The 25,156-nt window shown below is 38.9% G+C and overlaps 1 protein-coding gene across 1 annotated transcript in view; it reads left to right on the top strand.

Annotated features, from left to right (window-relative positions):
• TMEM38B (transmembrane protein 38B) overlaps nucleotides 1-22,906 on the top strand; it is a 52,984-nt gene extending 30,078 nt beyond the window's left edge. Inside the window, exons 3-6 of the mRNA XM_037902345.2 lie at nucleotides 4,393-4,577; nucleotides 13,295-13,382; nucleotides 15,610-15,727; nucleotides 20,024-22,906. Coding sequence (XP_037758273.1) covers nucleotides 4,393-4,577; nucleotides 13,295-13,382; nucleotides 15,610-15,727; nucleotides 20,024-20,233 — 601 coding nt within the window. The 3' untranslated portion in view covers nucleotides 20,234-22,906. The remainder of the gene's footprint in view (nucleotides 1-4,392; nucleotides 4,578-13,294; nucleotides 13,383-15,609; nucleotides 15,728-20,023) is intronic.
• The last annotated feature ends 2,250 nt before the right edge of the window (nucleotides 22,907-25,156 follow it).

Below are 25,156 nucleotides of genomic sequence, written 5' to 3' on the forward strand. Positions count from 1 at the left end.
ATAGCAACATCTACTGGTAGCTGTTGGTAGTTGCATAAAATAGTAGCGTTTGGAGGATAGTAGAAAATAACAAGAAGTAGAGAACTGTGGATGATTCTGCCATTGTTCCACAGAATGCTATGCACGGTCTAGTTTTTCAATAAACTATTTTATTCTGTTTTTGATATTGAAAATGTAAATACTATGCTTCATAATTACAGCACGAACACGAAACACCTAAAACTGGTAAAATCCATTTAGATTTCCCCACAATTTATGGGCTTTTTAATAACTTCCATTAAGTTAGTTATTAAGCAGGCTGAGTAGTACAAAAATATTAAGGCAAATTAATCCCTTGGAGTAGGGAGGTGAAATTCCATTTACTGCAACACCTGCTTACAAAAGAATTAATTTTGTCCAGTGTAGATACTGTCACTCTACAGTAGTATTTATATGAAGGAGCCACTAGCATGAGAGAATGCTGTGAAAGTAAATGTTAGCAATTCAATATTCAGCCACAAATACTTTGCATATGTAGTTTGTAATTATTACACTGATCACTTACAAATTGCATAGTGAAACAAAATATTAAAATGTTCCCTTGGGCTGGATGGAGGAAACCATGAATTTTTATAAAATGGATTAAAAATACCTATAACACTTGCAATAGGTAGTGCTTGGCTTATTCATTAACAAATTCTTAAACATACGCATGTACGTGCAGATCAAGTGTCACTGAATTATTAATTTGATTTTAAAAAGATAACCATTTTGTGAAACTGAAGACTAATCTGAGCAGAACTCCTTGATTTTCAGTTTTCACTGACCATTTAACATTCTTAACTTCAGTATTTCAGTTCAGTTGTGATTTTTATTTTGCATGACTGACCATAGTGGAATGCAGAGTTGCAACCTTTTGCAGAATGCTTCAGGTTAAAAAAAGCCTTAGTACTGGATCGAACTCTTACCCCCAATATGTGACTACAATTTACCAATGGCCAGAGTTTATACATTCAATATCCAGAGATTTAATTGGCTATTGTAAATAGCAGTTGCACCATACAATCTGCCAGGTTTCAGAGTAACAGCCGTGTTAGTCTGTATCTGCAAAAAGAAAAGGAGTACTTGTGACACCTTAGAGATGAATAAATTTATTTGAGCATAAGCTTTCATGAGCTACAGCTCACTTCATCGGATGCATGCAGTGGAAAATACAGTAGGGAGATTTTATATACACAGAGAGCATGAAACAATGGGTGTTACCGTACACACTGTAGCGAGAGTGATCAGGTAAGGTGAGCTATTACCAGCAGGAGGGAGAGGGGGTGGGGGGAAAAAACCCAAAACCTTTTTGTAGTGATAATCAAGGTGGGCCATTTCCAGCAGTTGACAAGAACGTGTGAGGAACAGTGGGCCGGGGGGGAATAAACATGGGGAAATAGTTTTACTTTGTGTAATGACACATCCACTCCCAGTCTTTATTCAAGCCCAAGTCAATGGTGTCTAGTTTGCAAATTAGTTCCAATTCAGCAGTCTCTCGTTGGAGTCTGTTTCTGAAGTTGTTTTTGTTGAAGAATTGCCACTTTTAGGTCTGTAATAGAGTGAGCAGAGAGATTGAAGTGTTCTCCGACTGATTTTTGAATGCTATAATTCTTGACATCTGATTTGTGTCCATTTAGTCTTTTACGTAGAGACTGTCCAGTTTGACCAATGTACGTGGCAGAGGGGCATTGCTGGCACATGATGGCATATATCACATTGGTGGATGTGCAGGTGAACGCACCTCTGATAGTGTGGCTGATGTTGTTAGGCCCTATGATGGTGTCCCCTGAATAGATATGTGGACACAGTTGGCAACGGGCTTTGTTGCAAGGATAGGTTCCTGGGTTAGTGTTTTTGTTGTGTGGTGTGTGGTTACTGGTGAGTATTTGCTTCAGGTTGGGGGGCTGTCTGTATGCAAGGACTGGCCTGTCTCCCAAGATCTGTGAGAGTGATGGGTCGTCCTTCAGGATAGGTTGTAGATCCTTGATGATCAGACGTCAGGAATTATAACATTCAAAAACCAGTCGGAGAACTCTTCAATCTCTCTGGTCACTCGATTACAGACCTAAAAGTTGCAATTCTTCAACTTCCCCCGTTCCTCACACGTTCTTGTCAACTGGAAATGACCCACCTTAATTATCACTACAAAAGGTTTTTTTTCTCCCCCCCTCCCCCCCCCCCCGCGGGTAATAGCTCACCTTACCTGATCACTCTCGTTACAGTGTGTATGGTAACACCCATTGTTTCATGCTCTCTGTGTATATAAAATCTCCCCACTGTATTTTCCACTGCATGCATCTGACGAAGTGAGCTGTAGCTCACGAAAGCTTATGCTCAAATAAATTTGTTCGTCTCTAAGGTGCCACAAGTCCTCCCTTTCTTTTTGCACATACAATCTGCATCCACACTGTCATGCACTGATGCATGATCAGTCTTTCTTATATACCATGGAACAATTAAGTTCAATAATTGCTTTCATATATAAGGGGGGGGGAAACAGATCACTAGTCAGTGCAAAAGAAAAAAGTGGATGCGGATGTGCTCTTATTTGAACAGTAATCACTCAGTAGTGCAACTTGTGACATCTGTTGCACACAAAAAATGGGTTATTGTGCAGATGAAATCATACAAATTATTTTACTCAGTCCTTTCACGTCTCATTTTTAAAGGTTTAGATTATGCTAAAGTATCCTCAATCCTATGTTGCTATTCAGATATATTCAGTGATTGCATACAGTCATAATTATTGAATTCAGAACTTCAATTCTGTTGTTTGGGAAAGGGCTTCTATTCTTGCACTGGAGGAAGGCATTCAAAACTATAGGGGGCAGATCCAGATTTTATGAATATGTGCCTCAGCAGTTTCAGCTTCCCCATCACTGTTTCCTCCCTTTTATTCCTCTTCTCCCTCTTGGGATTTCAAGGACATGGGTTTAATTCCTGCAAAGACCTAGATCCGCTCCTCTGCCAGCAAGTACCGAGCACAGCTTTCATGTGGCATTTTGTCTTCAGAATAGTCACAGGCAATGGTACTGGAGTCCTATTTCATAAGTCTCAAGAAATAGGAAGACGTGATAGATCTTAGGCTTTGCAAGGAGGGTGCTTACTCCTTTCAAGGCCTAGCCAAAAGACTCGCTCCCCAGAAGAACTGAGTAGGGACAAAACAGAGTTCCACACACCAACTATTTCTTGTCCTATTGTGTTGGAGCAGCTGTACTGATTTCCAAGGGGCTAGGGCTGGGCTAAGGGTCTGCAGTTCACATCCAGTACATGATTTCCCATCTTGGGCAGCAATGAAACTGTAAAGACTGATTTAAGTATACAGTCCACAACAATAGTGCACTCAGTTTAAGGCACTGGACCTATGACTGTGAATCAAACTCAGTTAAATAAAAAAAGGGTAGTATAATCTAAAAATGAAAAGGCTATGAAAGTAAAAGATATAAGATTTTTGTTACAATTTTGGTATTATTATAAAAAGTAAATTGTTTGATATTGAGTGTCCTTGAATTGTTAAAACATGAGACTACAAAGGACCATCTTGAAGTCCAGTCCGCTTGGGGTGGAAATGGCAAGTGGGGTGAAAGAGCCCATTTTGGATAAATTGGAGCTTATGGCTGTAGAGTCCTTAAATTTGGAACACTGCATACCAGCATTCTTCTTTTAAAGAAAACTACACCAGTTTGCTTAGCCCCATAATCTGAAAGTCCAAAAAGTTAAAAGCACTGCTCACTGTAAGAAGTGAAATGTGTTTGAAAATAGCTTTAAATCACAACTGGCATTGACTTTAACAAGGGATGGCAGTCTTGCTAAAGTTATATAATTTTGTGTCACTGGCAGTATGAGAGCCCTGTGTCCAAATATAAGTGAATTCCCATTCTGCTCCAATACTATTTTAACAATCCAAAGAAGCTCAAACGTTTATACAAAGTTTGTTTTTTTTAAACAATAAACCAACATTCAAGCTGGATAGCAACTTGAGAGAGGAATCTTGGTGATCTATAAGCTTAAAGAAATGTGTTCCATTCCAAGAATGGATTCAGTTTGTTTTATTGTACTTTAAGGAAGCCTTGATAAACAATTTATGATGTTTGGGAATATATATTTTGTGTAATGACCTTATTTTAGATGCTCAAATATCAGGTGATGGGTGCAGTATAAATACCCAGAAAGAGATTTAATGAGGTAAATTCTAAAAAGGGAATATTCTAATTTTCAGTTTAGACCTAAAGCACTAAAAGATATATGGAGTATAGGGATAATATTAAAGAACTCTTAGTGATACTCCAAAATTTATTTTTAAAAGATGCTTTAGGAGTGTAACTTTGTTGCCAAGAGATTTTTAAATAGAAATTTTCTTCTAAATTTCAGGTATCTTGTATTTTTTTGTCCGCATGACATAGTCTACCGATGCTTTTCCTTTCTGCCTCTTCGACTGATGGTTGCAGGAATGAAAGAAGTGACGAGGACTTGGAAAGTAACAGCTGGAATTGCACATGCAAACAGCCACTACAAAAATGCCTGGCTTATCATGGTAGCTGTTGGCTGGGCCAGAGGTAATGTGTAAAATCTCTTACTCTGATGAATTGTGAAGTTTTAAAGTGGTATTTAAATTGTGAACCATGTGGTCTTAGCAATAACACCATGATCTACTGTGTGGGAGTGGTAGCCTTAAATTCAGACTGTAATCCCTCGAGGAGGGAAAGTCTGTGTGTCTGTGCAGCAATTTCTCTGGTTAGATGAGGGATGGCATTGACTGGCTTTGGAGGGAACCGTGTCTAGCCCTTAGGAAGAAAGATACCTGTACTCATGTAAGTGTCTTTAGGATTTGGTGGTTGATGACAAAAGGAATCAACAAGGCTACTATATAACTTGATCGTATAATCATTAACTTTCCAATGTAACTGTTCTTACAGAAGTTGCGGTTCTATATAGCAGGATTGTTACTTTTCTAACTTTTTTGTATGTCCCAATACTTTAATCAGATAAAATTCCTCTAGTGTGTTCAATCTCATCTAATCGAGTTGTCTCCTAAATTAAATAAGTACAACATATTATATCTAAAAATGTATTGTACACTTCAGAGCAGCAGTGTTTGCTTTACTTTTGTACTTTATATCCCACTACAGTAGACACCAGTGGCTCAACTCTGGCTTTACTTTTTTAGCTCTGCATTATAGTTTATTTCCACTCTGCTTGGGAGCCCACAGACACGTTAACAAAAGTAATTCTAACTTGTGTTGGGTTTCTTATAGAATTTACTGAACAGAGAGTGCCACATTCTTCTTATGCCTTATTTCCTCTACACTCTCACACACATACTTCTAGTAATCTTTGATTGTTTTCCCTATAATGGAAGTCTTCTAGATTTTATTTTGGGATGTGTGGACGCGCGCTTGCTCTCTCACCCATATGTGTATGCCTATATATAAATTGCCATCTATGATCCTGGAAGAAAATGGATTCTCATAAGAATGGCCATAATGGGTCAGACCAGTCGTCCTTCTAGCCCAGTGTCCTGTCTTCTGACAGTGGCCAATGTCAGATGCTTCAGAGGCAATGAACAGACCAGGGCAATTAGTGACTGCTCCATCCCCTATTTTCCACTCCCAGTGTCTGGCAGTTAGAGGCTTAAAACACGCAGAGCATGGGGTTTCATCCCTGACCATTTTGCCTAATATCCATAGATGGACCTATCCTCAGTGAACTTACCTAATTCTTTTTTGAACCCAATTAAGTTTTGGCCTTCACAATATCCCCTGGCAGCAAGTTCCATAGCTTGACTCTGCATTGTGTGATGTAGAACTTCCTTTTGTTTGTTTTAAACCTGCTGCCTATTAATTTCATTGGGTGACCCCGGGTTCTTGTTCTATGTGAAGGGGTAAATAACACTTCCTTATTCACTTTCTCTGCATCAGTCACGGTTTTATAGACCTCTATCATATCCATCCTTAATCATCTCTTTTCCATGCTGAAAAGTCCCAGTCTTATTAATCTCTCCTCATATGGAAGTTGTTCCATACCCTTAATCATTTTTGTTGCCGTTCTCTGTACTTATTCCAATTCTAATATATCTTTTTTTGAGATGGGGCGACTAGAACTGCACACAGTATTCAAGGTGTAGCATATCATGGATTTATATAGTGTTACACTTTTTGTCGTCTTCTCTATCCCTTTCCTAATGGTTCCTAACATTCCGTTAGCTTTTTTGAGTGTCGCTGCACATTGAGTGGATGTTTTCAAAACTATCTACGAAGACTCCAGGATCTCTTCCTTGAGTGGTAACAGCTAATTTAGACCCTATCATTTTGTATGCATAGTTGGGATTATGTTTTCCAATGTGCATTACTTTGCATTTGTCAACACTGAATTTCATCTGCCATTTTGTTGCCCAGTCACCCAGTTTTGTAAGAACCTTTTCTAACTATTTGTAGTCTGCTTTGGACTTAATTATCAGAGTAATTTTGTATCAACTGCAAATTTTACCACCTCCCTGTTTACCCCTTTTTCCAGATCATTTGTGAATACTTTGAACAGCACTGGGCCCAATACAGACTCCTGGGGGATCCCACTATTTACCTCTCTCCATTCTGAAAACTAAACATTTATTTCTTCCCTTTGTTTCCTGTCTTTAACCAGTTACCGATCCATGACAGGACCTTCCCTCTTATCCCATGACTGCTTACTTTGCTTAAAAGCCTTTGGAGGGGCCTTGTCAAAGACTTTCTGAAAGTCCAGTACCCACTGGATTCCCCTTGTCCACATGTTTGTTTGACCCTTTCAAAACTTCTAATAGAGTAGTGAGGCATGATTTCCCTTTACAAAAGCCATGTTGGCTCTTCCCTAACAAATTATGTTCATCTATGTGTCTGGTAATTCTGTTCTTTACTATGGTTTCAACCAGTTTGCCTGGTACTGAAGTTAGGCCTGTAATTGCCAGGATTGTCTCTGGAGCACTGTTCCCTCTAAGCTGTGCACACGCACGTGTGCACACAGATCCTAAACCCCGTGCACACGGTGAAACACCATGCCCACAAAATTGCACAGAAGAAATTTTTTGCACACACAGCCTGTCAAAAATTAGAGGGAACATTGCTCTAGAGCCTTTTTAAAAAATTGACGTCACATTAGCTATCCTCCAGTCATCTGGTACAGAAGCTGATTTAAGTGATAGATAACATACCACGGTTTAGGTTTCAGAGTAGCAGTCATGTTAGTCTGTATCCACAAAAAGAAAAGGAGTACTTGTGGCACCTTAGAGACTAACAAATTTGAGCATAAGCTTTCGAGAGCTTATGCTCAAATTTGTTAGTCTCTAAGGTGCCACAAGTCCTGCTTTTCTTTATACCACAGTTAGTAGCTCTGCAATTTCATATTTGAGTTCCTTCAGAACTAATCAGTAAATACCATCTGGTCCTGGTGACTTATTACTGTTTAATTTTTCAGTTTGGTCCAAAACCAGTTCTATAGATACCTCAATCTGGGACAGTTCCTCAGATTGGTCACCTACAAAGAAGAGCTCAAGAGTGGGACTCTCCCACACATCCTCTGCAGCGAAGACCAATGCAAAGAATTCATGGCCTTGTCTTCCTTTAGCACCTCGATCGTCCAGTGGCTTCACTGATTGATTGTTTAGCAGACTTGCTTCTGATCGTACTTAAACTAACAACAAAAAATATTTTATCTTTTGCTAGTAGCTCTTCAAAATCTTTTTTGGTCTGCCCAATTATACTTCCACACTTGATTTGCCAGAGTTTATGCTCATTTCTATTTTCCTCAGTAGGATTTGACTTCAAATTTTTAAAGGATGCCTTTTTGCCTCTAATCTCTTTTAATCTGTTTAGCCATAGTGGCACTTTTTTGGTCACCTTACTATTTTTTTTAATTAGGGGTATACATTTAATTTGAGCCTCTATTATAGTGTCTTGAACAAGTTTCCATGCAGCTTGCAGGCATTTTGCTCTTGCGAATGTACCTTTTAATTTCTGTGTAACTAGCTTCCTCATTTTTGTGTAGTTCCTCTTTCCCTTGAAGTTAAATGCTACTGTAGTGGTCTTCTTTGATATTTTTCCCTCCCACAGGATGTTAAATTTGAATATATTATGGTTGCTATTACCGAATGGTTCAGCTATATTCACCTCTTGGATCAGATTGCATGCTTCACTAAGGACTAAATAAAGAATTGTCTCTCCCCTTGTGGGTTTCAGGACTAGCTGCTCCAAGAAGCAGTCATTAATGGTGTCTACAAACTTGATCTCAGCATCCCATCTTGAGGTGACATGTATTCAGTCAGTATGGATATAGTTGAGATCTCCCATTATTACTGAGTTTTTTATTCTTGTAGCTTCTCTAATCGCTCTGAGCATTTCACAGTCACTATCGCTTTCCTGAGCAGATAGTCAGTAATATATTCCTACTGTTATTATTCAAGCATGAAATTTGTATCCATAGAGATTCTATGGTACTCTTTGCTTTAAGATTTTTAGTATATTTGATTCTATGCTTGCTTTCACATACAGTGCCACTCCCCCACCTGCATAGCCTACATTTTCATTCCTATATATTTTGCACCCTGGTATTACTGTATCCCATTGATTATCCTCATTTCACCAAGTTTCTGTGATGCCTATTATATCAATATCCTCATTTAATACCAGGTACTCAAGGTCACCCATCTTAGCATTTGTATAAGAGTACTTATAAAATTTGTCATTTTTTAATTGTCTGCCATTATGTGATGTAATTGAATGGGACTGTCTCAATTGACTGCTTCTTTTCAATTCCTACCTGTGCTTTGTCAGCTTCTGTCCTCTACTCTTTACTGGGATAGAGAATCCCTGTGACTAGAGCCTCCCCACAGGATGGTTCCGTCTGAGCTGCATGCTCCTCCATACCCGTCAGCTGTCCCCAGTCCTTTGTTCAAAACCTCCTCAACAACATTTTTAATTTTACAAGCCAGCAATCTGGTTCTGTTTTAGTTTGGGTGGAGTCCACCCTTCCTGAATAGGCTTCTCCATTCCAAAAAGGTTCTCCAGTTTTTATAAACCTCAAACCCTCCTCCCTGCACCCTCTCCCACACTGAATCTTTGTTTCCTGTTAGACAAGAATACAGTGTCTAAATTGTCAAGTGACAAATGACTTTTGTGTCTAAGCTTTGTGTACTCAACTTCAGGCACCTTAATGGAGCCTGATTTTCAGATGGCGGCTGCTTGGCAATCAGGTCTCTTTAAGGTGTCAAGGTCACCCGTGTCACTAATCACTACTGAAAGTTTTAGACTATGTTCAAATCTGTACTTTAGGAGTCAGATCCTGCCCCCATTAAATAAAGGGAGTTTGCAGAGCCATAGGAGGAGCACACTGAACTGTGAGGGCTTGTCTACACTCAGGGTGGATTTGATTTAAATCACTAGTCAGGAAGACTCGATTTAATCATGGATTTCTACATAAAAGTGCACTCATTAGTTGTTATAACCTTAATATATAGTCTTCACAACTCAGAGATGGGTGTAGGTTTCATTTTTAGAAGCTACACACGATACATTTTTAAAGTGATTTATTTTGAAAACTTCAGATTAGTTTTACAGCTATATCAGAAAATGAAGGACTGTTTGGTTATTTCATTTACCAAAGGTAATTGAAGCAGATTTTTATGAAGTCATTGGGAGGTGAACGATCTCCAGTTCAACAGGTTAATCGTTAATATTTGGAGGATTTTCTTGCCATGCTGTATTAGGAGGAGAACATCACCAGACAGATATTTAAATTGTTTTATTTAACTAAAACAACAACGTTATGTATTCTGGATGTTTTTCTTCAACAGAAAACATTTTTATAATATAAAGTTTTATAAAATCAGGTTTGTTTTTGTTAAAATTGTTTTTAACTAAAATAGTTAAATGAAATTTTTAAAAAAAACAAACAAAAAAACCCCCAAAAATTAAATCAACTGTCTGCCAGGTCACCATGAGAAACTTAAAATATTGGCTTCTGCAGCTAACTCAGTCGTCTTCACCTCCATTTTCCTGTTTGTTCATAATCTGGAAAAGAAGAACAAGCTTTCTTGCTTTTTCAGGTCCAAAACCATTTCTCAATTTGGAATGAATTAGTTCAAAGGAAGAAAATATTCTTTCTACACTGGCAGAAGAAGCTACTGCTGTTAAAAGTGAGATTATCACGTCAACAGTCTCTGAATCCAAGTGCTTAAGTGACTTCCACCAGTTCACTGGTGTGACTTTCTTTAAAACATAGTCAGCAAACATATATTTCTTGAATGGTTCACCCTTAGCTCTGAAGTTTATTATAGTTGGCGTTATGGAGGGATGATTGCTGGATGTCCATGTCCTAGCCAACTCCTCTTCTTCAGCAGTTAAGGTTTGACCTTGGTACCAAGTATTGAGAATATTTGCAAGAAAATAAGCTGGAGATAGTGCTTGTCCCATTTGTTTTTTTAAAAGCTTGTAATTTAACTCTGTCTTTGCATATTTCTCTTTTTAAGATCTCACTCAGTTCCTTCCAAATTTCAGCAGCATCAGCAATAAAACAGCTATTTCCATGCGTTTTGTTCAAGGCTACAGAAATAGGCTTCAGGGTTCTCAGCATGTGTTCAACATTTCTCTTAAGTCTGGTGTTGAGATCTTTGGCTGTGACAGGGCCATCTATTTTTTTCACAGTTTTGTTCACACACTGTCATCAGATTAGGCCAGTTCTTGATACAGTGCTCAAAACAGTCCGCTACTGAGTTCCATCACACGTCTTGTGGGAGAGTTGGCTTGGTTCCTCCCACTTTTTTCAGAGCAGCTGCTGCAAAGTGGTTGTTACGGAAGTATTTTGCAATTTCAACATTAGCCTTTATTACTGTAACACTGAAGTCTTTGGCTGGGAGGTGCATCAAATGAGCACTGCGACCGTATGTTAGCTTGGGACTCTCTTCACGCTTTTTTAAATAATTTCTTCTCATCTTGGATACATTTGCAGCATTGTCCGTGACCAAGCTGCATTGTAGACATTTGAATTTTTTTTCAGTTTGTTATAGCTTTTACTGCTGCTTCCTGTAAGTATTCTGCTGTGTGTGCATTTCCTGTTGTATCAATTGTTTCTGGAAGAAAGACCTTCCCTTCTGTTGTCAACAAGCACATACAACAGGATCATTGTGGACATTGCTCCACCTATCAAGACTCAGGTTAACTCTAGACCTTTTGCACACTGCTCAATTTCTCTTTCATACACTTTATCCAGCAATGTGTCTGCAACATCTGCTCTGTTGGGTGGACTGTATCCTGGTCTTAATGACTGAACCATGTTAATGAAGTATGGGTTTTCAATCATACGGAAAGGAGAGTTTGTTGCATAAACAAACCGGGCAATTTCTTCATCTTTTGTAATCTGCTGGTTCTTATCACAAACTTATCTATGGTTTTCTCTGGATGATGGAGGTTTTTTTTCTTTTTGCTACAGGTGATATACTGTGGCTATGTGACATACATGATGTGACTGAAACACTGTCATTGGCAGATAACTCTGAAACTATAGAAAATGATGGTGATCTTGAAGGTGGATAGTCTTCAGAATCCTGTACGTTGAGGATGGATTCTCCTGAACAAAATAAGTCAATGCAGTTGTTTAATTATTATTACCATACTGCTCATTTAATACTCCTCATTGCATTCACTGACACTCAGCACTACTTTAAAAGTGAAATTGTAAAAGGAAGATCTGCCTATTTCAGCTATTTATTTTTTTATCACAACTGCATCTAAAATGCTAGTACCATAGAGTAACAACTATATTTGTTGCTCAAACATGAGAATTCAAGAATAGTCCAGAAGGAAGACAGGCAGTCCTTAAGAAAGAAGTATGAAATAAAAAAGTTTACCAACCTGAAGATCCTGCATGTTCAGATCCTTTCATCATCTTCAATGCAGCTTCCTCCTGAGAAGGAACACTTCTCATGATGTTGTTTCATTCGGGCCTTGCATTTCTTCGTTGCACTGTTTGCATTTTGCACGCATGCCTGTCTTACCCACAGGTAGAGGAACTTCATTAAAATATTCCCAAACTGGGTCTCTTTTATGGCCTGCTGCCATTGTAGGTTTTCCCTTCTAGTGAGAGAATGGTATGGTAGATCAATGAAGGCTACGCTCAGAAAGACCTCAAGACTTCTGGAATATGCTGCTCAAACAGTTTCACTTTTGTTTCTACTGTCTGTCCCTCCCTTCTCACATTTATCTCCAGACTTCTTGTCCAGATCTATTCTGCCCCTAACAATCTTCTATTCATTGAACTTTTTAAAACTTTGCACTTTTACAGAGAGATAAGGGATTGACTCTGTGTACACAAATTTGCAGCGGGACAATAGGGCTGAGGTCTGTTTTTTCTCACCTTTATTTATTTTTATTTTATTTAAAAACATTTTTGCTGTTAACAAGCATGTTATCTCTGGTGACACAAATCCACAGTTTGAGAACCGCAAAACTAAGCATCTCTGGTATCTTCTAGACTGAGCACTGAGTCCCATTGGGTAGATAGAAAGATTAACCTAAATAAGCTATACAGAAGCTCTTGGACCCCCATAAGATTGGGTCCCTAATCCATGAACTATTGGAACTCATTTACAAAACTTTTTTTAAACATTACGTGAATATATTGTCTCATACTGTTTGAGCATAAGCTTTCGTGAGCTACAGCTCACTTCATCCACAGTATGCATCCGATGAAGTGAGCTGTAGCTCACGAAAGCTCATGCTCAAATAAATTGGTTAGTATCCAAGGTGCCACAAGTCCTCCTTTTCTTTTTGCGAATACAGACTAACACAGCTGTTACTCTGAAACCTGTCTCGTACTATAGAATTAGAATTTATAATCCCTAGTCCATGATGAGATATCTTTGAGCTATAATGTATCTTAATTAAAACTATCTTTAGATTGCTTTTTTCCTCAAAAAGCATTTTATCAAAAAAATCAGATTTTATTTTTTTAAGTCATGGATTTTTATCCACCCTGTCTACACTACGCAGCTTTTAGTGACATGGCTGTGTCACTACAGCCGGGCCACTAACCGTCGGGCAGTGTAGCTGCCGTTTGCCGGCTCTCCTGCCGACAGCACGCTGTTCGCACTGGTACTTGTCGCGGCAAACCTTTTGTCTTTCGGGGGAGGGGTGGGTGTTTAATGCCTCTGAAAGACAAAAGTTTTGTCGTTCAGTTGCCGTTGTAGACATGGCCTTAGTCACTAAGAGACTATACCATTGAGACCTGTTATAATTTATTGGATTTTCAGGAGCTGGTGGTGGCTTAATCTCTAACTTTGAGCAGTTGGTGAGAGGTGTTTGGAAACCTGAAAGCAATGAACTTCTGAAGATGTCCTAGTAAGTTTGTGTAAACCATAGTAGAACTGGAATAATTGTAATAACTTTGTTCTCTTCGGCTCCCGCATTCAAATACCTACATGAGTAATTTTCGTGGTGCAGCGTTTAAAAACAGGTGCTAGTAGACTGCTTATAAATTCAAAGTAAGTGGGTCCAAATCTTTACTATGTGATGGCTGGCTTGACTTACGTGGAACGAGGAGTTAGTCTAAATGATTTCCTCATGAATAATTGTCTCCACTACAAAATTACCACCGAATTGGAACTAATTGGTAAACGTGTTGGCAACTTGTGCAAAGAGGACAATCATTTGAATGGGCAAGAAAAATGAACCACCTCTCCCAGAGCTCTGGTTCATCCAAGGCAGAAATGAAGTACATTGTGGCAGGGTAATGTGAGTGGAAACTTACATTCCTGCATGTGCTGGTACGCAGTCTGAAGGTAGTTAGATGACTTTAGGACTGTCATTCTAGTGGATATATTCTACCAACGCTAAATACTTTAAAAAAGAAAAAACAGTTGCACTCTTCTGAACACATGCAAGCCATCTGTTAAATATATAGCATTAAAACACATCAACACATGTCTCTGGTGCATTGCAAGATAGAAGATGCTACTTGAGTTTCAGGTTTCAATTCTTTGTCTCGCAGAAGCTAAATTGGGAGTATTACATAGCACCCAGTTTAGCTTCTGCAAGAGAGAATTTGAACTGGCTGGCAGGCCACAAACTACTGCTGTAAAGGGAGATAAGCTCATAGGGGATTTAAAATGCCCACTTTGCCCTCCCATGTGACTTCCCAGCTGGTTTCTGTGGAAATGATTATTTCAAAACCAGCGTTATGACTTCTGATGTGATAAACATTTAGGGATGCTGGTTTCATGTAACTGTCCTGGGTAATAAAGAATGACAGAAGAGAAATACAAAAATTATGAGCAGCACTATTTCCAAAAGGAAGGATTGTGAGGCTTATGGTGTCAGCTGCACCTAAATACTTCAAACTCAGTGAAACAAGTAAATTCTGCTAGTTTAAAACACTGCAGTCACTTTCTTTAAAAAATGTGCTAGCTGAAGGAAGAATGAGTTTTAAATGTTAATTGTGGTATTGCATCCAGTCTCATGAAGGGTAAAAGCTGAGATTGCAAGATGCCAGAACAGAGAGGTGTTGGACACAGATCACTGTCCTCACATCCTGAAATTATTTTGGTTAAAAATTCCCTTGACAATTTTTTTCAAATGTTCTTCTTTGGTTGTAAAGCTAAATGCATGAATCTAATTAAAGGTGTGATAAGAAATGAAACTTGATGAATCCCAAATCATAAGAATATACAAGTAGAGTTATACTACTGGCTTCCTGATCAGCCTCCTATAAAGTGCTCAAATGTTACAGCGGTCTAAGATTTAGACAAGCAGTTTCTTGACACCTTGAATGATTGGTTCTTAGAACAGCTTGTTCTAGAGCACAATGAGGAGAGCTTATTCTTAACTCAGTCCCAAGTAACACATAGGAGTTGACTGAAGTAATAATTTAAGTTGAATCACTAAGTAATAGCAAAAAGAACAGGAGGACTTGTGGCACCTTAGAGACTAACCAAATTATTTGCGCATAAGCTTTCGTGAGCTACAGCTCACTTCATCGGATGTGAGCTGTAGCTCACGAAAGCTTATGCTCAAATTGGTTAGTCTCCAAGGTGCCACAAGTCCTCCTTTTCTTTTTGCGAATATAGACTAACACGGCTGCTACTCCGAAACCTGTCACTAAGTAATAGTAACTACAGTAAAATTAAGCTGAAATTCCTCAGGGGGAAGAAAATATCACAAAATGATTAGAGGTGTGGCAAAAACTTCCATAAGAAAACTGAGTGAAAATATTGGCACAGTTTAATTTAGAGGTGACTAATAAAGGGATATATCAGATGCATAAATTAAATAATAGTATGGAGAAGACAAATTGGGTGGTGGTCTTTAAATTCAGGAACAAAGATCTAAGAAATTGAAAGCTTGCAAACTGAAAACTGATAGAAGTATACAAAGCATGTAATTAGCCTGTGAACATGTTGCCGTATTGTTACCACAAGCTTTTTATCATTTACTTTCAGCCAAGCAAATATTATAGTTATATTTTTGTATGCTGAGGTATTCTATCACTTTCCAGATCATAATTTCTATCCGCATAGGAGGGGGAGGAGAGAAAATCCACACACTTGTCTTTATTTTGTTTGGTTTCCAGCCCTGTAAAAGTGACTCTGGTAGGTGCAGTACTCTTCACATTGCAACATGCCCAGAACCTACCAATATCAAGACACAACCTTATGTTCTTTTACACCACCTTTCTAGTGGTCACAAAGGTAAGACTTTGGAAATGTATAATTATTTAAACACAGGCAATACAGCAATATTTTTCACTGTACTTTCTAAAGTAAGATGTATGTTGTTGAATATTTCTCTTTGTACCTGCCACCAGAATACTAATTTCAGTTTTCTTCTTCTGGAGAGATCTGGTCAAACTCAATTGGTGAAAAGGGCATAGCTCAATTGAAGTCAGTGGAGCTACCCCAATACCAGTGGAGGCTCTGACCCCCATGAGCCTTAAGTAACTCTTCCATTTCTGAAGCAGACCAACAGGAAGCTCTTTGCATTGTGACCTTTGCTAGTTGTATTAAAAGAATATTTCAGGAATTTGGCACAGGGAGTTGATATTTCAAGTTACTAAATTATTTGAGAGAAAGATACAATTAAGACACAACAGGTTGTCTTGCCAACCTGTTAATACATGTAGAGCAAAAATGAACTGCAGCCAAAGGCCAAGTGTTTCTAGTCACTGAATACGTTTATAAGTGAATAGAACATGCTCTGTTTGTCTTCATGCTGTTTTTTAAAAGTTTGTGGTTTTGGACACATCTTTCAACTATATAGAAAATAATGGTGAAGGAGAAGAGAAAAATAATATGAAAAGAGTTTACTATCTCTTTGTTTATAAAAAGTGTGGATATGTATATCCACACACATGCATGTGTACACATGCGAGATATATACACACTTATTGTTCTTCCCTTTAATCTTCTTATGGTTGAACTCCAATCTATCATGTTCTGCATTTATCTTCTCCCAAAAAGCTGGGCTATATTCAGGACTGTGTTAACCCTAAAAAAGGCAAAGTTGGAATCTCAGTATCGTCTGAGCTGTAACAATCTTGAAGGTTGCCACTCTGTTATTGAGGAGATGTTAAAATAGTGGGTGAACTGTAGAGGAGGGTTTAAAAAGAACTGCCTGCCTCCCACAAAGCATCCCTAGAAACGTTATGTTTCTAAAATCTGACTAAGATATTGGGTCCCCTGGGTGCTACGGTAATGCAAGTAATCATCATTAATGCTTCAGACTTATCTTTTCTTAAAACACCTAAACATCAGAGGCACTCAGGATGCAAGGGATGTGGTGTTAGGAGATGGTTAGGTGTCGGGAGGGGGTCTGCAGCCTCAGACTCCCTGTACTACTGAAGCCCATAGTATGGTGACACACAGCTTTGTGGCACCAGTTCTGCATTGGTGACTTGTTAGGAGCTTGAAGTCAGCTAGTAACTAATGCACTGCTAGACTGACACAGTTCATGCAAGTCTGACACACAGACTTATGAAGTAGTGTCTTGCTTTCCAGACACTTCTGAAACCTCTCTCAGAATCAGGATACTACTCTGGTCTTTAGTGTTGGGTTATAAATACCATATTGGGTCTATTAAGCAGGTCCTTTTCCCCCAGTCCTGGAGGAAGTTCTCCCAATAAGTTGGTTTTAATGTGGGAGTTTTTTAGGATACATGCTACCTAAATCAGTGATGTCCAACCTTTACAGCTTGGGGGCAATTCAAGGTCAAGGGGTCACAAACAACACTCTGGGGCAGATTCTTTCCTTCCTTCTGATCTGCTCAAGTAGTACAAAGGGAGTGGAATTCAGCCACAGGCCCTCTCTGAGGATTTACCCCAATGCCTGGAGTCCTCAGTGGTGTTGAACCAACATAGCCTTATTCCCCACAGCCTCTGGCACAGTAGGTGTGTTGGGAGCAGGCAGGGGAGGAATGGCTGAACCTTAGGATGAAAACTACAACCAGGAACTAATATTCATGCTGGAACAAATATTTATGAAGAGTCTGTATTAGCATTTAAAAATCTTATTAGTTAAGATGTTAATTAATTTCCAATTAGCACAGAACAAGACTAATAATTCAAGTCTAGACAAGGCCCTAGAGTATTTTACAGTAACTTTATTGCTTTGTTTTATACATGTCACTTTTTTAAAGATACTTCATTTCAGTGGTCAAGATAAAGTTGGAATTTTAGTAGTTTACATTACACCTTTATATGCAAATACATGTGGTCACATATCTATATCTAACAGGCTAGAAAATGCTTGCTTATGTAGGCAGAATAGACTGAAATGTATGGAAGGTTTGAAGTATTATTCTGGAGATGTGCCAAGGTCAGAAGAGAACTAGAAATGTGGTTCTCCTTAGACTTCTAATTAGGGCCTGACCCAACAAAGCCTTACTTCAATGAACAGTCTCCTCTTAGTGTGAGATTTTTCAGATTTGGACCCATAAATTGGAAAAAGGCTACAGGTAAATAATTCATCCTTTGTGGCTAATTGTGGCTAGAAACATCTATCCATAACTAGTTTTAATATAGCAAGGCTTTTGTGCAGATTTTGGTTTTACGTTACTATGAGTGAAATAATTCTTGCAATGCACTGAAAATTGTAAAGAAGTCTACCAGGCCACTGACTTTTTCCTCTGTCGACAGAGAGCTTCTGTTTTATCTTTCTCATTGGCTTACTCTTCATGCATTTATTAAGCTTAGTTTATTTTCTGTGTGTACACTTAGACTGAAATACAATGAATAAACCTAAGTTGAAATAAAATCATAGGACTGGAAGGGACCCTGAGAGAGCATCTAGTCCAGTCCTCTGCACTCATGGTAGGACTAAGTATTATCTAGACCAGGGATGGGCAAACTTTTTGGCCTGAGGCCCACATCTGGGTGGGGAAATTGCATGCCGGGCCATGAATGTAGGGCTGGGGCAGGGGTGTGGGAGGGGGTGCGGTGTGCAGGAAGGTGCTCAGGGCAAGGGGGTTGGGGCAGAGGAGGGGTGCGGAGTGTATGAGGGGGCTCAGGGCAGTGGTGCAGGAGGGGGTGTGGAGTGCGGCAGGGAGTTCAGGGCAGTGGGTTGGGGTGCAGGAGGGGCGTGGCAGGGGGCTCGGGCACAGGAGAGGTGTGGGGTGCGGCAGGGGGCTCGGGTGCAGGAGGCGGTTGGGGTGTAGGCTGTGGCCTGGCGCCGCTTACCTGGAGCGGCTCTGGGGTAGCAGTGGCACGCACCGGGGCCAAGGCAGGCTTCCTGCCGGCCCCACGCCACTCCCAGAAGTGGCCAGCACCACAGCCCTGGGGGCGGGCGCGGTGGCAGAGGGCTCTGCATGCTGCCTTCGCCCGAAGCACCCAATGGCCGTGGTTCTCCATTCCCGGCCAATGGGAGCTGCGGTGGGCAATGTCTACAGGCGAAGGCAGCACATGGAGCCCTCTGCCCCCTCCTCTCCCAGGGGCTGCAGGGGAGTGGTGCGGGGCCCGCAGCTCCACAGGGGTGGCAATCCCATGGGCTGGATCCAAAGCCCTGATGGGCCGTAGTTTGCCCACCCCTGATCTAGACCATCTCTCACAGGTGTTTGTCTAACCTGCTCTTAAAAATCTCCAATGATGGAGATTCCACAACCTCCCTAGGCAATTTTTTCCTAATGTCCAACCTAAACTGCCCTTGCTGCAATTTAAGCCCATTGCTTCTTGTCCTATCTTCAAAAGTTAAGGAGAGCAATTTATCTCCCTCCTCCTTGTAACAACATTTGATGTACTTGAAAACTCTTATCATGTCCCCCCTCTCTTCTCTTCTCTAGATTAAACAAACCCAATTTTTTTTCAATCTTCCCTTTTGGTCATGTTTTCTAGACCTGTAATAACTTATGATGATCTTCTCTGGACTTCCTCCAATTTGTCCACATCTTTCCTCAAATAAGGCACTCAGAACTGGACACAATACTCCAGTTGAGGCCTAATCAGCATAGAGTAGAGCGGAAGAATTACTTCTCGTTTCTTGCTTACAACCTTCCTGCTAATACATCCCAGAATGTTTGCTTTTTTTTGCAACAGTGTTACACTTTAGGATTGTTTACTTCTATTTTTAGTTGAAATGCAGTTATTTTCGACAAAGATTTGCACCAGAGGCTAGAAATGCCCTATATTTATAACATGTAAAATACAACACTGTCTTCAAATTAGGGATATACGGAATTCAGAGTTCTGAAAGCTTAGAGATGGTCTGCATAAACTTGCACCAAAATAAATAAGTTTCATATATCTTTTGTTATTTCAGTGCAGGTCTTTGTGATTTAGCAGATGTGTAATGTAAAATCGACATAGGGTGCTTCTGTTAGAGGAGTGTCCACATGCAGACTTGTGCTGAAATAACAGAAGTGTGAATTAAAACTGGTTTAGGTATTTCAGTGTGTGCTTTTGTGTGCAGACCAGCCCATATGTGCTGATTCTTCTTAAATAGTCTTTTTATTTGGAGAGCTAAGGCTTTCTAACTTAAATTTGACCACTTTCTTTATAGGTAACCATGATGTTGACACAATCTGCAGTTTCTCCATTTGCTCCTTTTGAGTCTGTGCTGGGCCGTATACTCTTTGGTTGGCAACAAACTCCATCTAAAGTAAAGGGTGAGGCCAGAGTATCTTCCAACGGAACCTCTTCAGTCTGTGACCGTTCTGCTGGAGAGGCCAGTGAAAGCATTAAGAAAAGACAGGCAAAGAAAACAGAATAAGTGGCCAAAAAATTATCTTGTTACATGTGACCGTAACACTTTGAAACATTTCTATTTCAAATGATGGGGAAAAGAAAACAGGATGTAAGGAAATACATGTGACAGAATGGCAGCAGTGATGAGCTTTGTGCACTGCTGCCATGTAGCATTTAAAGTATATTTTGTAAATTGTAATTCAAATGTTGGGAATGTGTGTATCATGGTAGACCTTTCTAACTTAAATGGTACTAAATAAGATTTTATAGTGATGATGATTTTATTAAATGAGAGATTTATTGTGATTTTGTTTTTATATTTATGAAAAACTAACTTTTAAATGTAACCCCCCCTGAAGTTAGTAACAAAATGACAATCAGATTTGACTATATTTTTTCTTTATAGTTTATTTTTGCATATATTTTCTGTTTTGATTCTTGTTTTTCAGCTGAATAAAATGGATAGTTACACACAGTAGCATATTCCAAGGTATGAAAGGCTCGTGTAGTCGTGTTCAATTGAGCAATGGAGTTAGAGTAAAATTTTACCAAACGTTCACATTACGTGAATAAAAAATTAACATTGTAAATAGTTCGCACTGCAAAACTGTGGAAATGTGCCAAAAACAAGGCCTTTGTTCCCTAGAAAAAAATGTGAATTACTATTATAATTCATGTTGCACTGATCTTGATTCTTAGTCACAAACTAGAGAATATTTTTTCATTTTCTACTTTCCAGAATAAAAGTAAATTCTCTTGCACTTTAAAAAAAAAAAAAAAAAAAAAAAAGATATTTGGCAAATAGAAAATTTTCAGTACTAATGTTTATCCAGCTAACTCACTTTGATACTGTCAGCTGAAAACTTTTGATTTATGTTTGCTGTTCTGTAGGCAGTAAATCAGACAGTAACGTAATATTACTGTTATTAAATTGTTAATGTGCATTTGTATGGAAGCATATGGTTTTTAGTATTTCTTCCATTTTCGTTTCGCTGTGACTGGATGTGTTCTAGCATGGCATCTTATCCCAAATATCTAACATCTTCTCCTGCTTTCTAAGGTAGACCGTCATTGTGAAAGAAGAATTACATGTTGCAAGAAATACCCATTTTCCCAATCCTGAATGTTTAGCAACTTAACCTTCTCCCTGGCTGTAGGATAAATACATGGATTTCACCTCCTCCCACACTCTTGCCTTTTCTGCACTAGTGTTTTTATTAAAATCTCCCGTCATTTTGCTACTACCGGTTAAGCTGCACCAGTGGTAGCAATGGCAATAGCACTGGTGCCAAAACTGTGTTCATACCTCCATCATTTAATCCTGTTTAGATTAGGGTCATATGATATGGTCATAAAAATACTTGTGCCCTGTCTATTCTACCACTTATGCTGGTACTGGCACTGGTGGAGCAGTTAGCTGCTGATGGTAACGAGTAAGAGTACTTCTAGTGTAAGATGCGCTGTAACTGTCCATCAGCTTTTGCTGAAATGCCTCTTCCTGTTCCTTGCATATGTTGCACACCAGTTTGGTAACTCATTTCTAGCAGCTATTGTCTTAGTGAAAGTCTCTCAATTCTAGACGATGGAATTAGTGTTTCAGAGATGTTGCATTTTGTGAGTGGCATCTTTCATTTGGCTTGTCGTCATTTTGTCATCAAAACTGTTTTCTTCTATCAACACCCGTCTGCACAAGCCTAACTTTTGTCTGACCGTGAGCACTTTTGAAGCATTTCTATAGTTAAATTAAACCAGTTACCTCCATGTGAAAATGGCAAAAGGGAAAGAAAATGTACATTTCTCTTCAGACTGCAGTTCAACTCTGAAAAATGATTGTGGGTAAACAGTTATCCAAGTTGCTGAGGGGTCAGATCTAAAATCTGCAAATGAAATTCTGAATTTGAGATAATCTGAGTTCGGATATATGCAAATGTGGCACCTTATTCAACAAACCTCTGATACGGAAATAAAGATGCAGATAGAATGCCATGATGCTATTTCAAGTCTCTTCTCAGATAAGAACCCAACTTTATAGTAAACCTTAGATTTTAGGCAGTATCCAGATAACTGGCCATGTATTTCAGGTCTTATTAACTAAAACAACGACCTACTTCACCATGGAAACAAATACATGAAATCCAGCTCATTATTGGGTAAAAGTCTTATGAGTCTAGTGCCTAAAGGACAATGTCAGATTCTTGCCTTATAACCTTGGGGCTCAGTTTGTTTTCCAGTAATAAGTGGTAGGAGCATTGAATCTCCTCATACCAGAATATTAAGTACCCATATGATTTTAGGTTATACAGGGGTATTTGTGTGCCATTAAAAGTAACTACTAATTACCTAGTTAACAGGCAGCTAAAAATGAGACACACCAGTAACTGCAGTACTTCCTGCACATGTAAAACTTTCAGGTAACTCTTACATCCCTAAGAGATGTATTAAGATTGAGAACAAGTGTTCGAATACTTCATAGTCCTAGACTTGGCACAGTGGGTATGAGACGCTTTTTTTCCCCCAGGTGACTATTGTACTACTGTGAAATACTGGCCAATATCTGGCTATTTTTAGCCCAAATGGATATGTGAAAATATGTTTAGAATTACTTTAAGTTTACAGTAATTTGAAGCAGAAAATGTGGTGTGTTTATATTCAGTGTGGATTTATAAAAATTACGTTAATAAAATAAGTGGAAACAGTTGTTTTTTCTGATTTTTCTTATTTAGATGTTTTAAATATAAGAACATAAAATCCAAAGCCTGTAATGTTACTTTCAAATAGAAATACAGTATAATCTTTCTGAAAAACTTAATAATAAAGTGTGTTCCCATTCCAGGGGAACTTTGAAACCTCTTCATATTAAAATACTTTAGAGAATGATCTTGCAGGACAGATTTCTAAAAACTCTGCATACAACAGCTTCCATTCCACCTAAATGAAAATCTGGCCACTCCAAAAATGTCCACTATCCAGCAGCTCCCATTGTTCTCAGGTTCTGGATGCTGAGCACTCTTGAAAATCTGGCTATAATTGTTGGTGCATAGCACTCCTGAAAAATCTGACCCTTGCTGCGAAAGCTGCATTACCATGTGTTGATACTGAATAACAAGAAAAATTTTTCAGTTTCTTGGAAGAACTTATACTGGAGCTACAACAGCAGAAAGAACATTACTCCTATACTCAAGATTTTTTCACATTTGTCAGCTCTGGTTTTTAATATAAAAAGGTGTCTACCTGCATGTCCTTCAGTTTACTGATCATCTGTTTCATTCGTTAATCTTTCAAATCTGATATCTTCTTGTGTCATAGTCAAGTAACTTTTTCAACAGTCCTGGAAAAGTTAATTTGGGGATACATTGCTTTATAAATACTCACCCAAATCCCATCCCTCTTAGGTGTGGTTTGGTTCAGGTAAGTATCCCCTTCTTTAGCTGTCATCCCTAATGTACCTTTGCTAAATGCTTCTCTGCAAGGTCGGACACTGTATTCAATGTAATTGCTGTGCTGGCTAGATTCAGGCTCAAGTATTCTCGATTAGCCAGATCCAGCACAAGGGCCATATATGAATTACTTCCTGTCTTTCATTTGGCAGATTGTTTCCTTAAATGTATCTTTTTGCTAATACAGACTAAGGCTGTGATCTGCATGGGAGCCCCACTGACTTCTGAGGTTCTGTGTGGGCAGAGGGATCGGCCTGCATGGATCAGATTGCAGAATCGAGGCCTAAATTGACAATAGAAGAAAGTTACAGAGTAATATCAAGGCTTGGGTGAAGTGATCCACATAAACGTAACAAAACAGAACCATTGCTCAAAACTTGGACCCAAATGCTTTTTTGAAGATTATACATTTTTCCTTTTTGTACTCTTTCCAGTACTACGACGTTTTTGGACTGAAGTGGAAATAGTGAAAGCCCACAAGAAAAGCAGCTGCTGTTTCTAATTTGGCTAAAACGAGAAACTAGTGGGAAAGACATATATGTGATCTCTCAAGAATTCCAGCCTCTGTTACCAGGTTAAGTAGGTCTGAATAATCTAGATTTTTATACTGTACTCATCACCGTGCTATATAAATAGAACCCCTGAGTCTTGCCCATTACTAATATCTAAATACAAATTCAAGGTTTTTGAACAACAACTGAAGCTGGAGAGTAAAATAAATCCCTCTAACTAGATTCTAAAAAAACCAAACAAATGGCCATCAGCAAAAGTAGCATTTAATAGAATAACAACAATCAGAAAATTTGATGTAAAACAAAAAGCCTGGAATTATTTGTGTTCATAAAATGGCCACTACAGACAGGCAAAGACCTTTATTGCAAGCCTACCCACAGCAAGGATAAGGAAACACCCACCAAAAGGTAGGTACCATCATGAGGGTAAATTGTTCAAAGTGATGTACAGAAGGAACACACAGATATTCTCAAGAATAGTATGTTCCCACTCCTGTATTCTGCTTTGAAAATGGATCTTGTGGCTTTTGTGAACAAACACATATTAGAAGAATGTAGTCTGCATAGAACAGCATATCAGAAACACAACCAGCATCCTAACCTAGCTCTCTGCTTCCACCAAGTCTGATGTGTTTACAGCTTCTTTGGAGAGACCAGCAGATGAGCTGCGAATCTTGCAAAGAAAGTCAAGACTGTTTTTTACTTGAGGGAATCACGAATTCAGAGAATGTTCTATGATCAGAGAAGCAGTTCATTAAATCATAAACCTAACAATTACTTGTACTGGAATTCTTAATGTTGGAAACCCAATTCCAGTGGCACTTGGTACTTTTAAAAGGCCTCCAAAAATGAAATGGTGCATAGATTTTCATGGGAGTTGGTTGAAAATCAGGTAAGTAACTGGGAAGAATTTACCACCATAAGATGGTGCACTGTGGTACATTTTGTCAAACAAAGAGAATTTCTTTGTAAAAAGGCCAAATTTTGTACAAGATGCTG

The sequence above is a fragment of the Chelonia mydas genome, chromosome 5, assembly GCF_015237465.2.
Source record: "Chelonia mydas isolate rCheMyd1 chromosome 5, rCheMyd1.pri.v2, whole genome shotgun sequence".
NCBI classification, from domain to species: Eukaryota; Metazoa; Chordata; order Testudines; family Cheloniidae; genus Chelonia; species Chelonia mydas.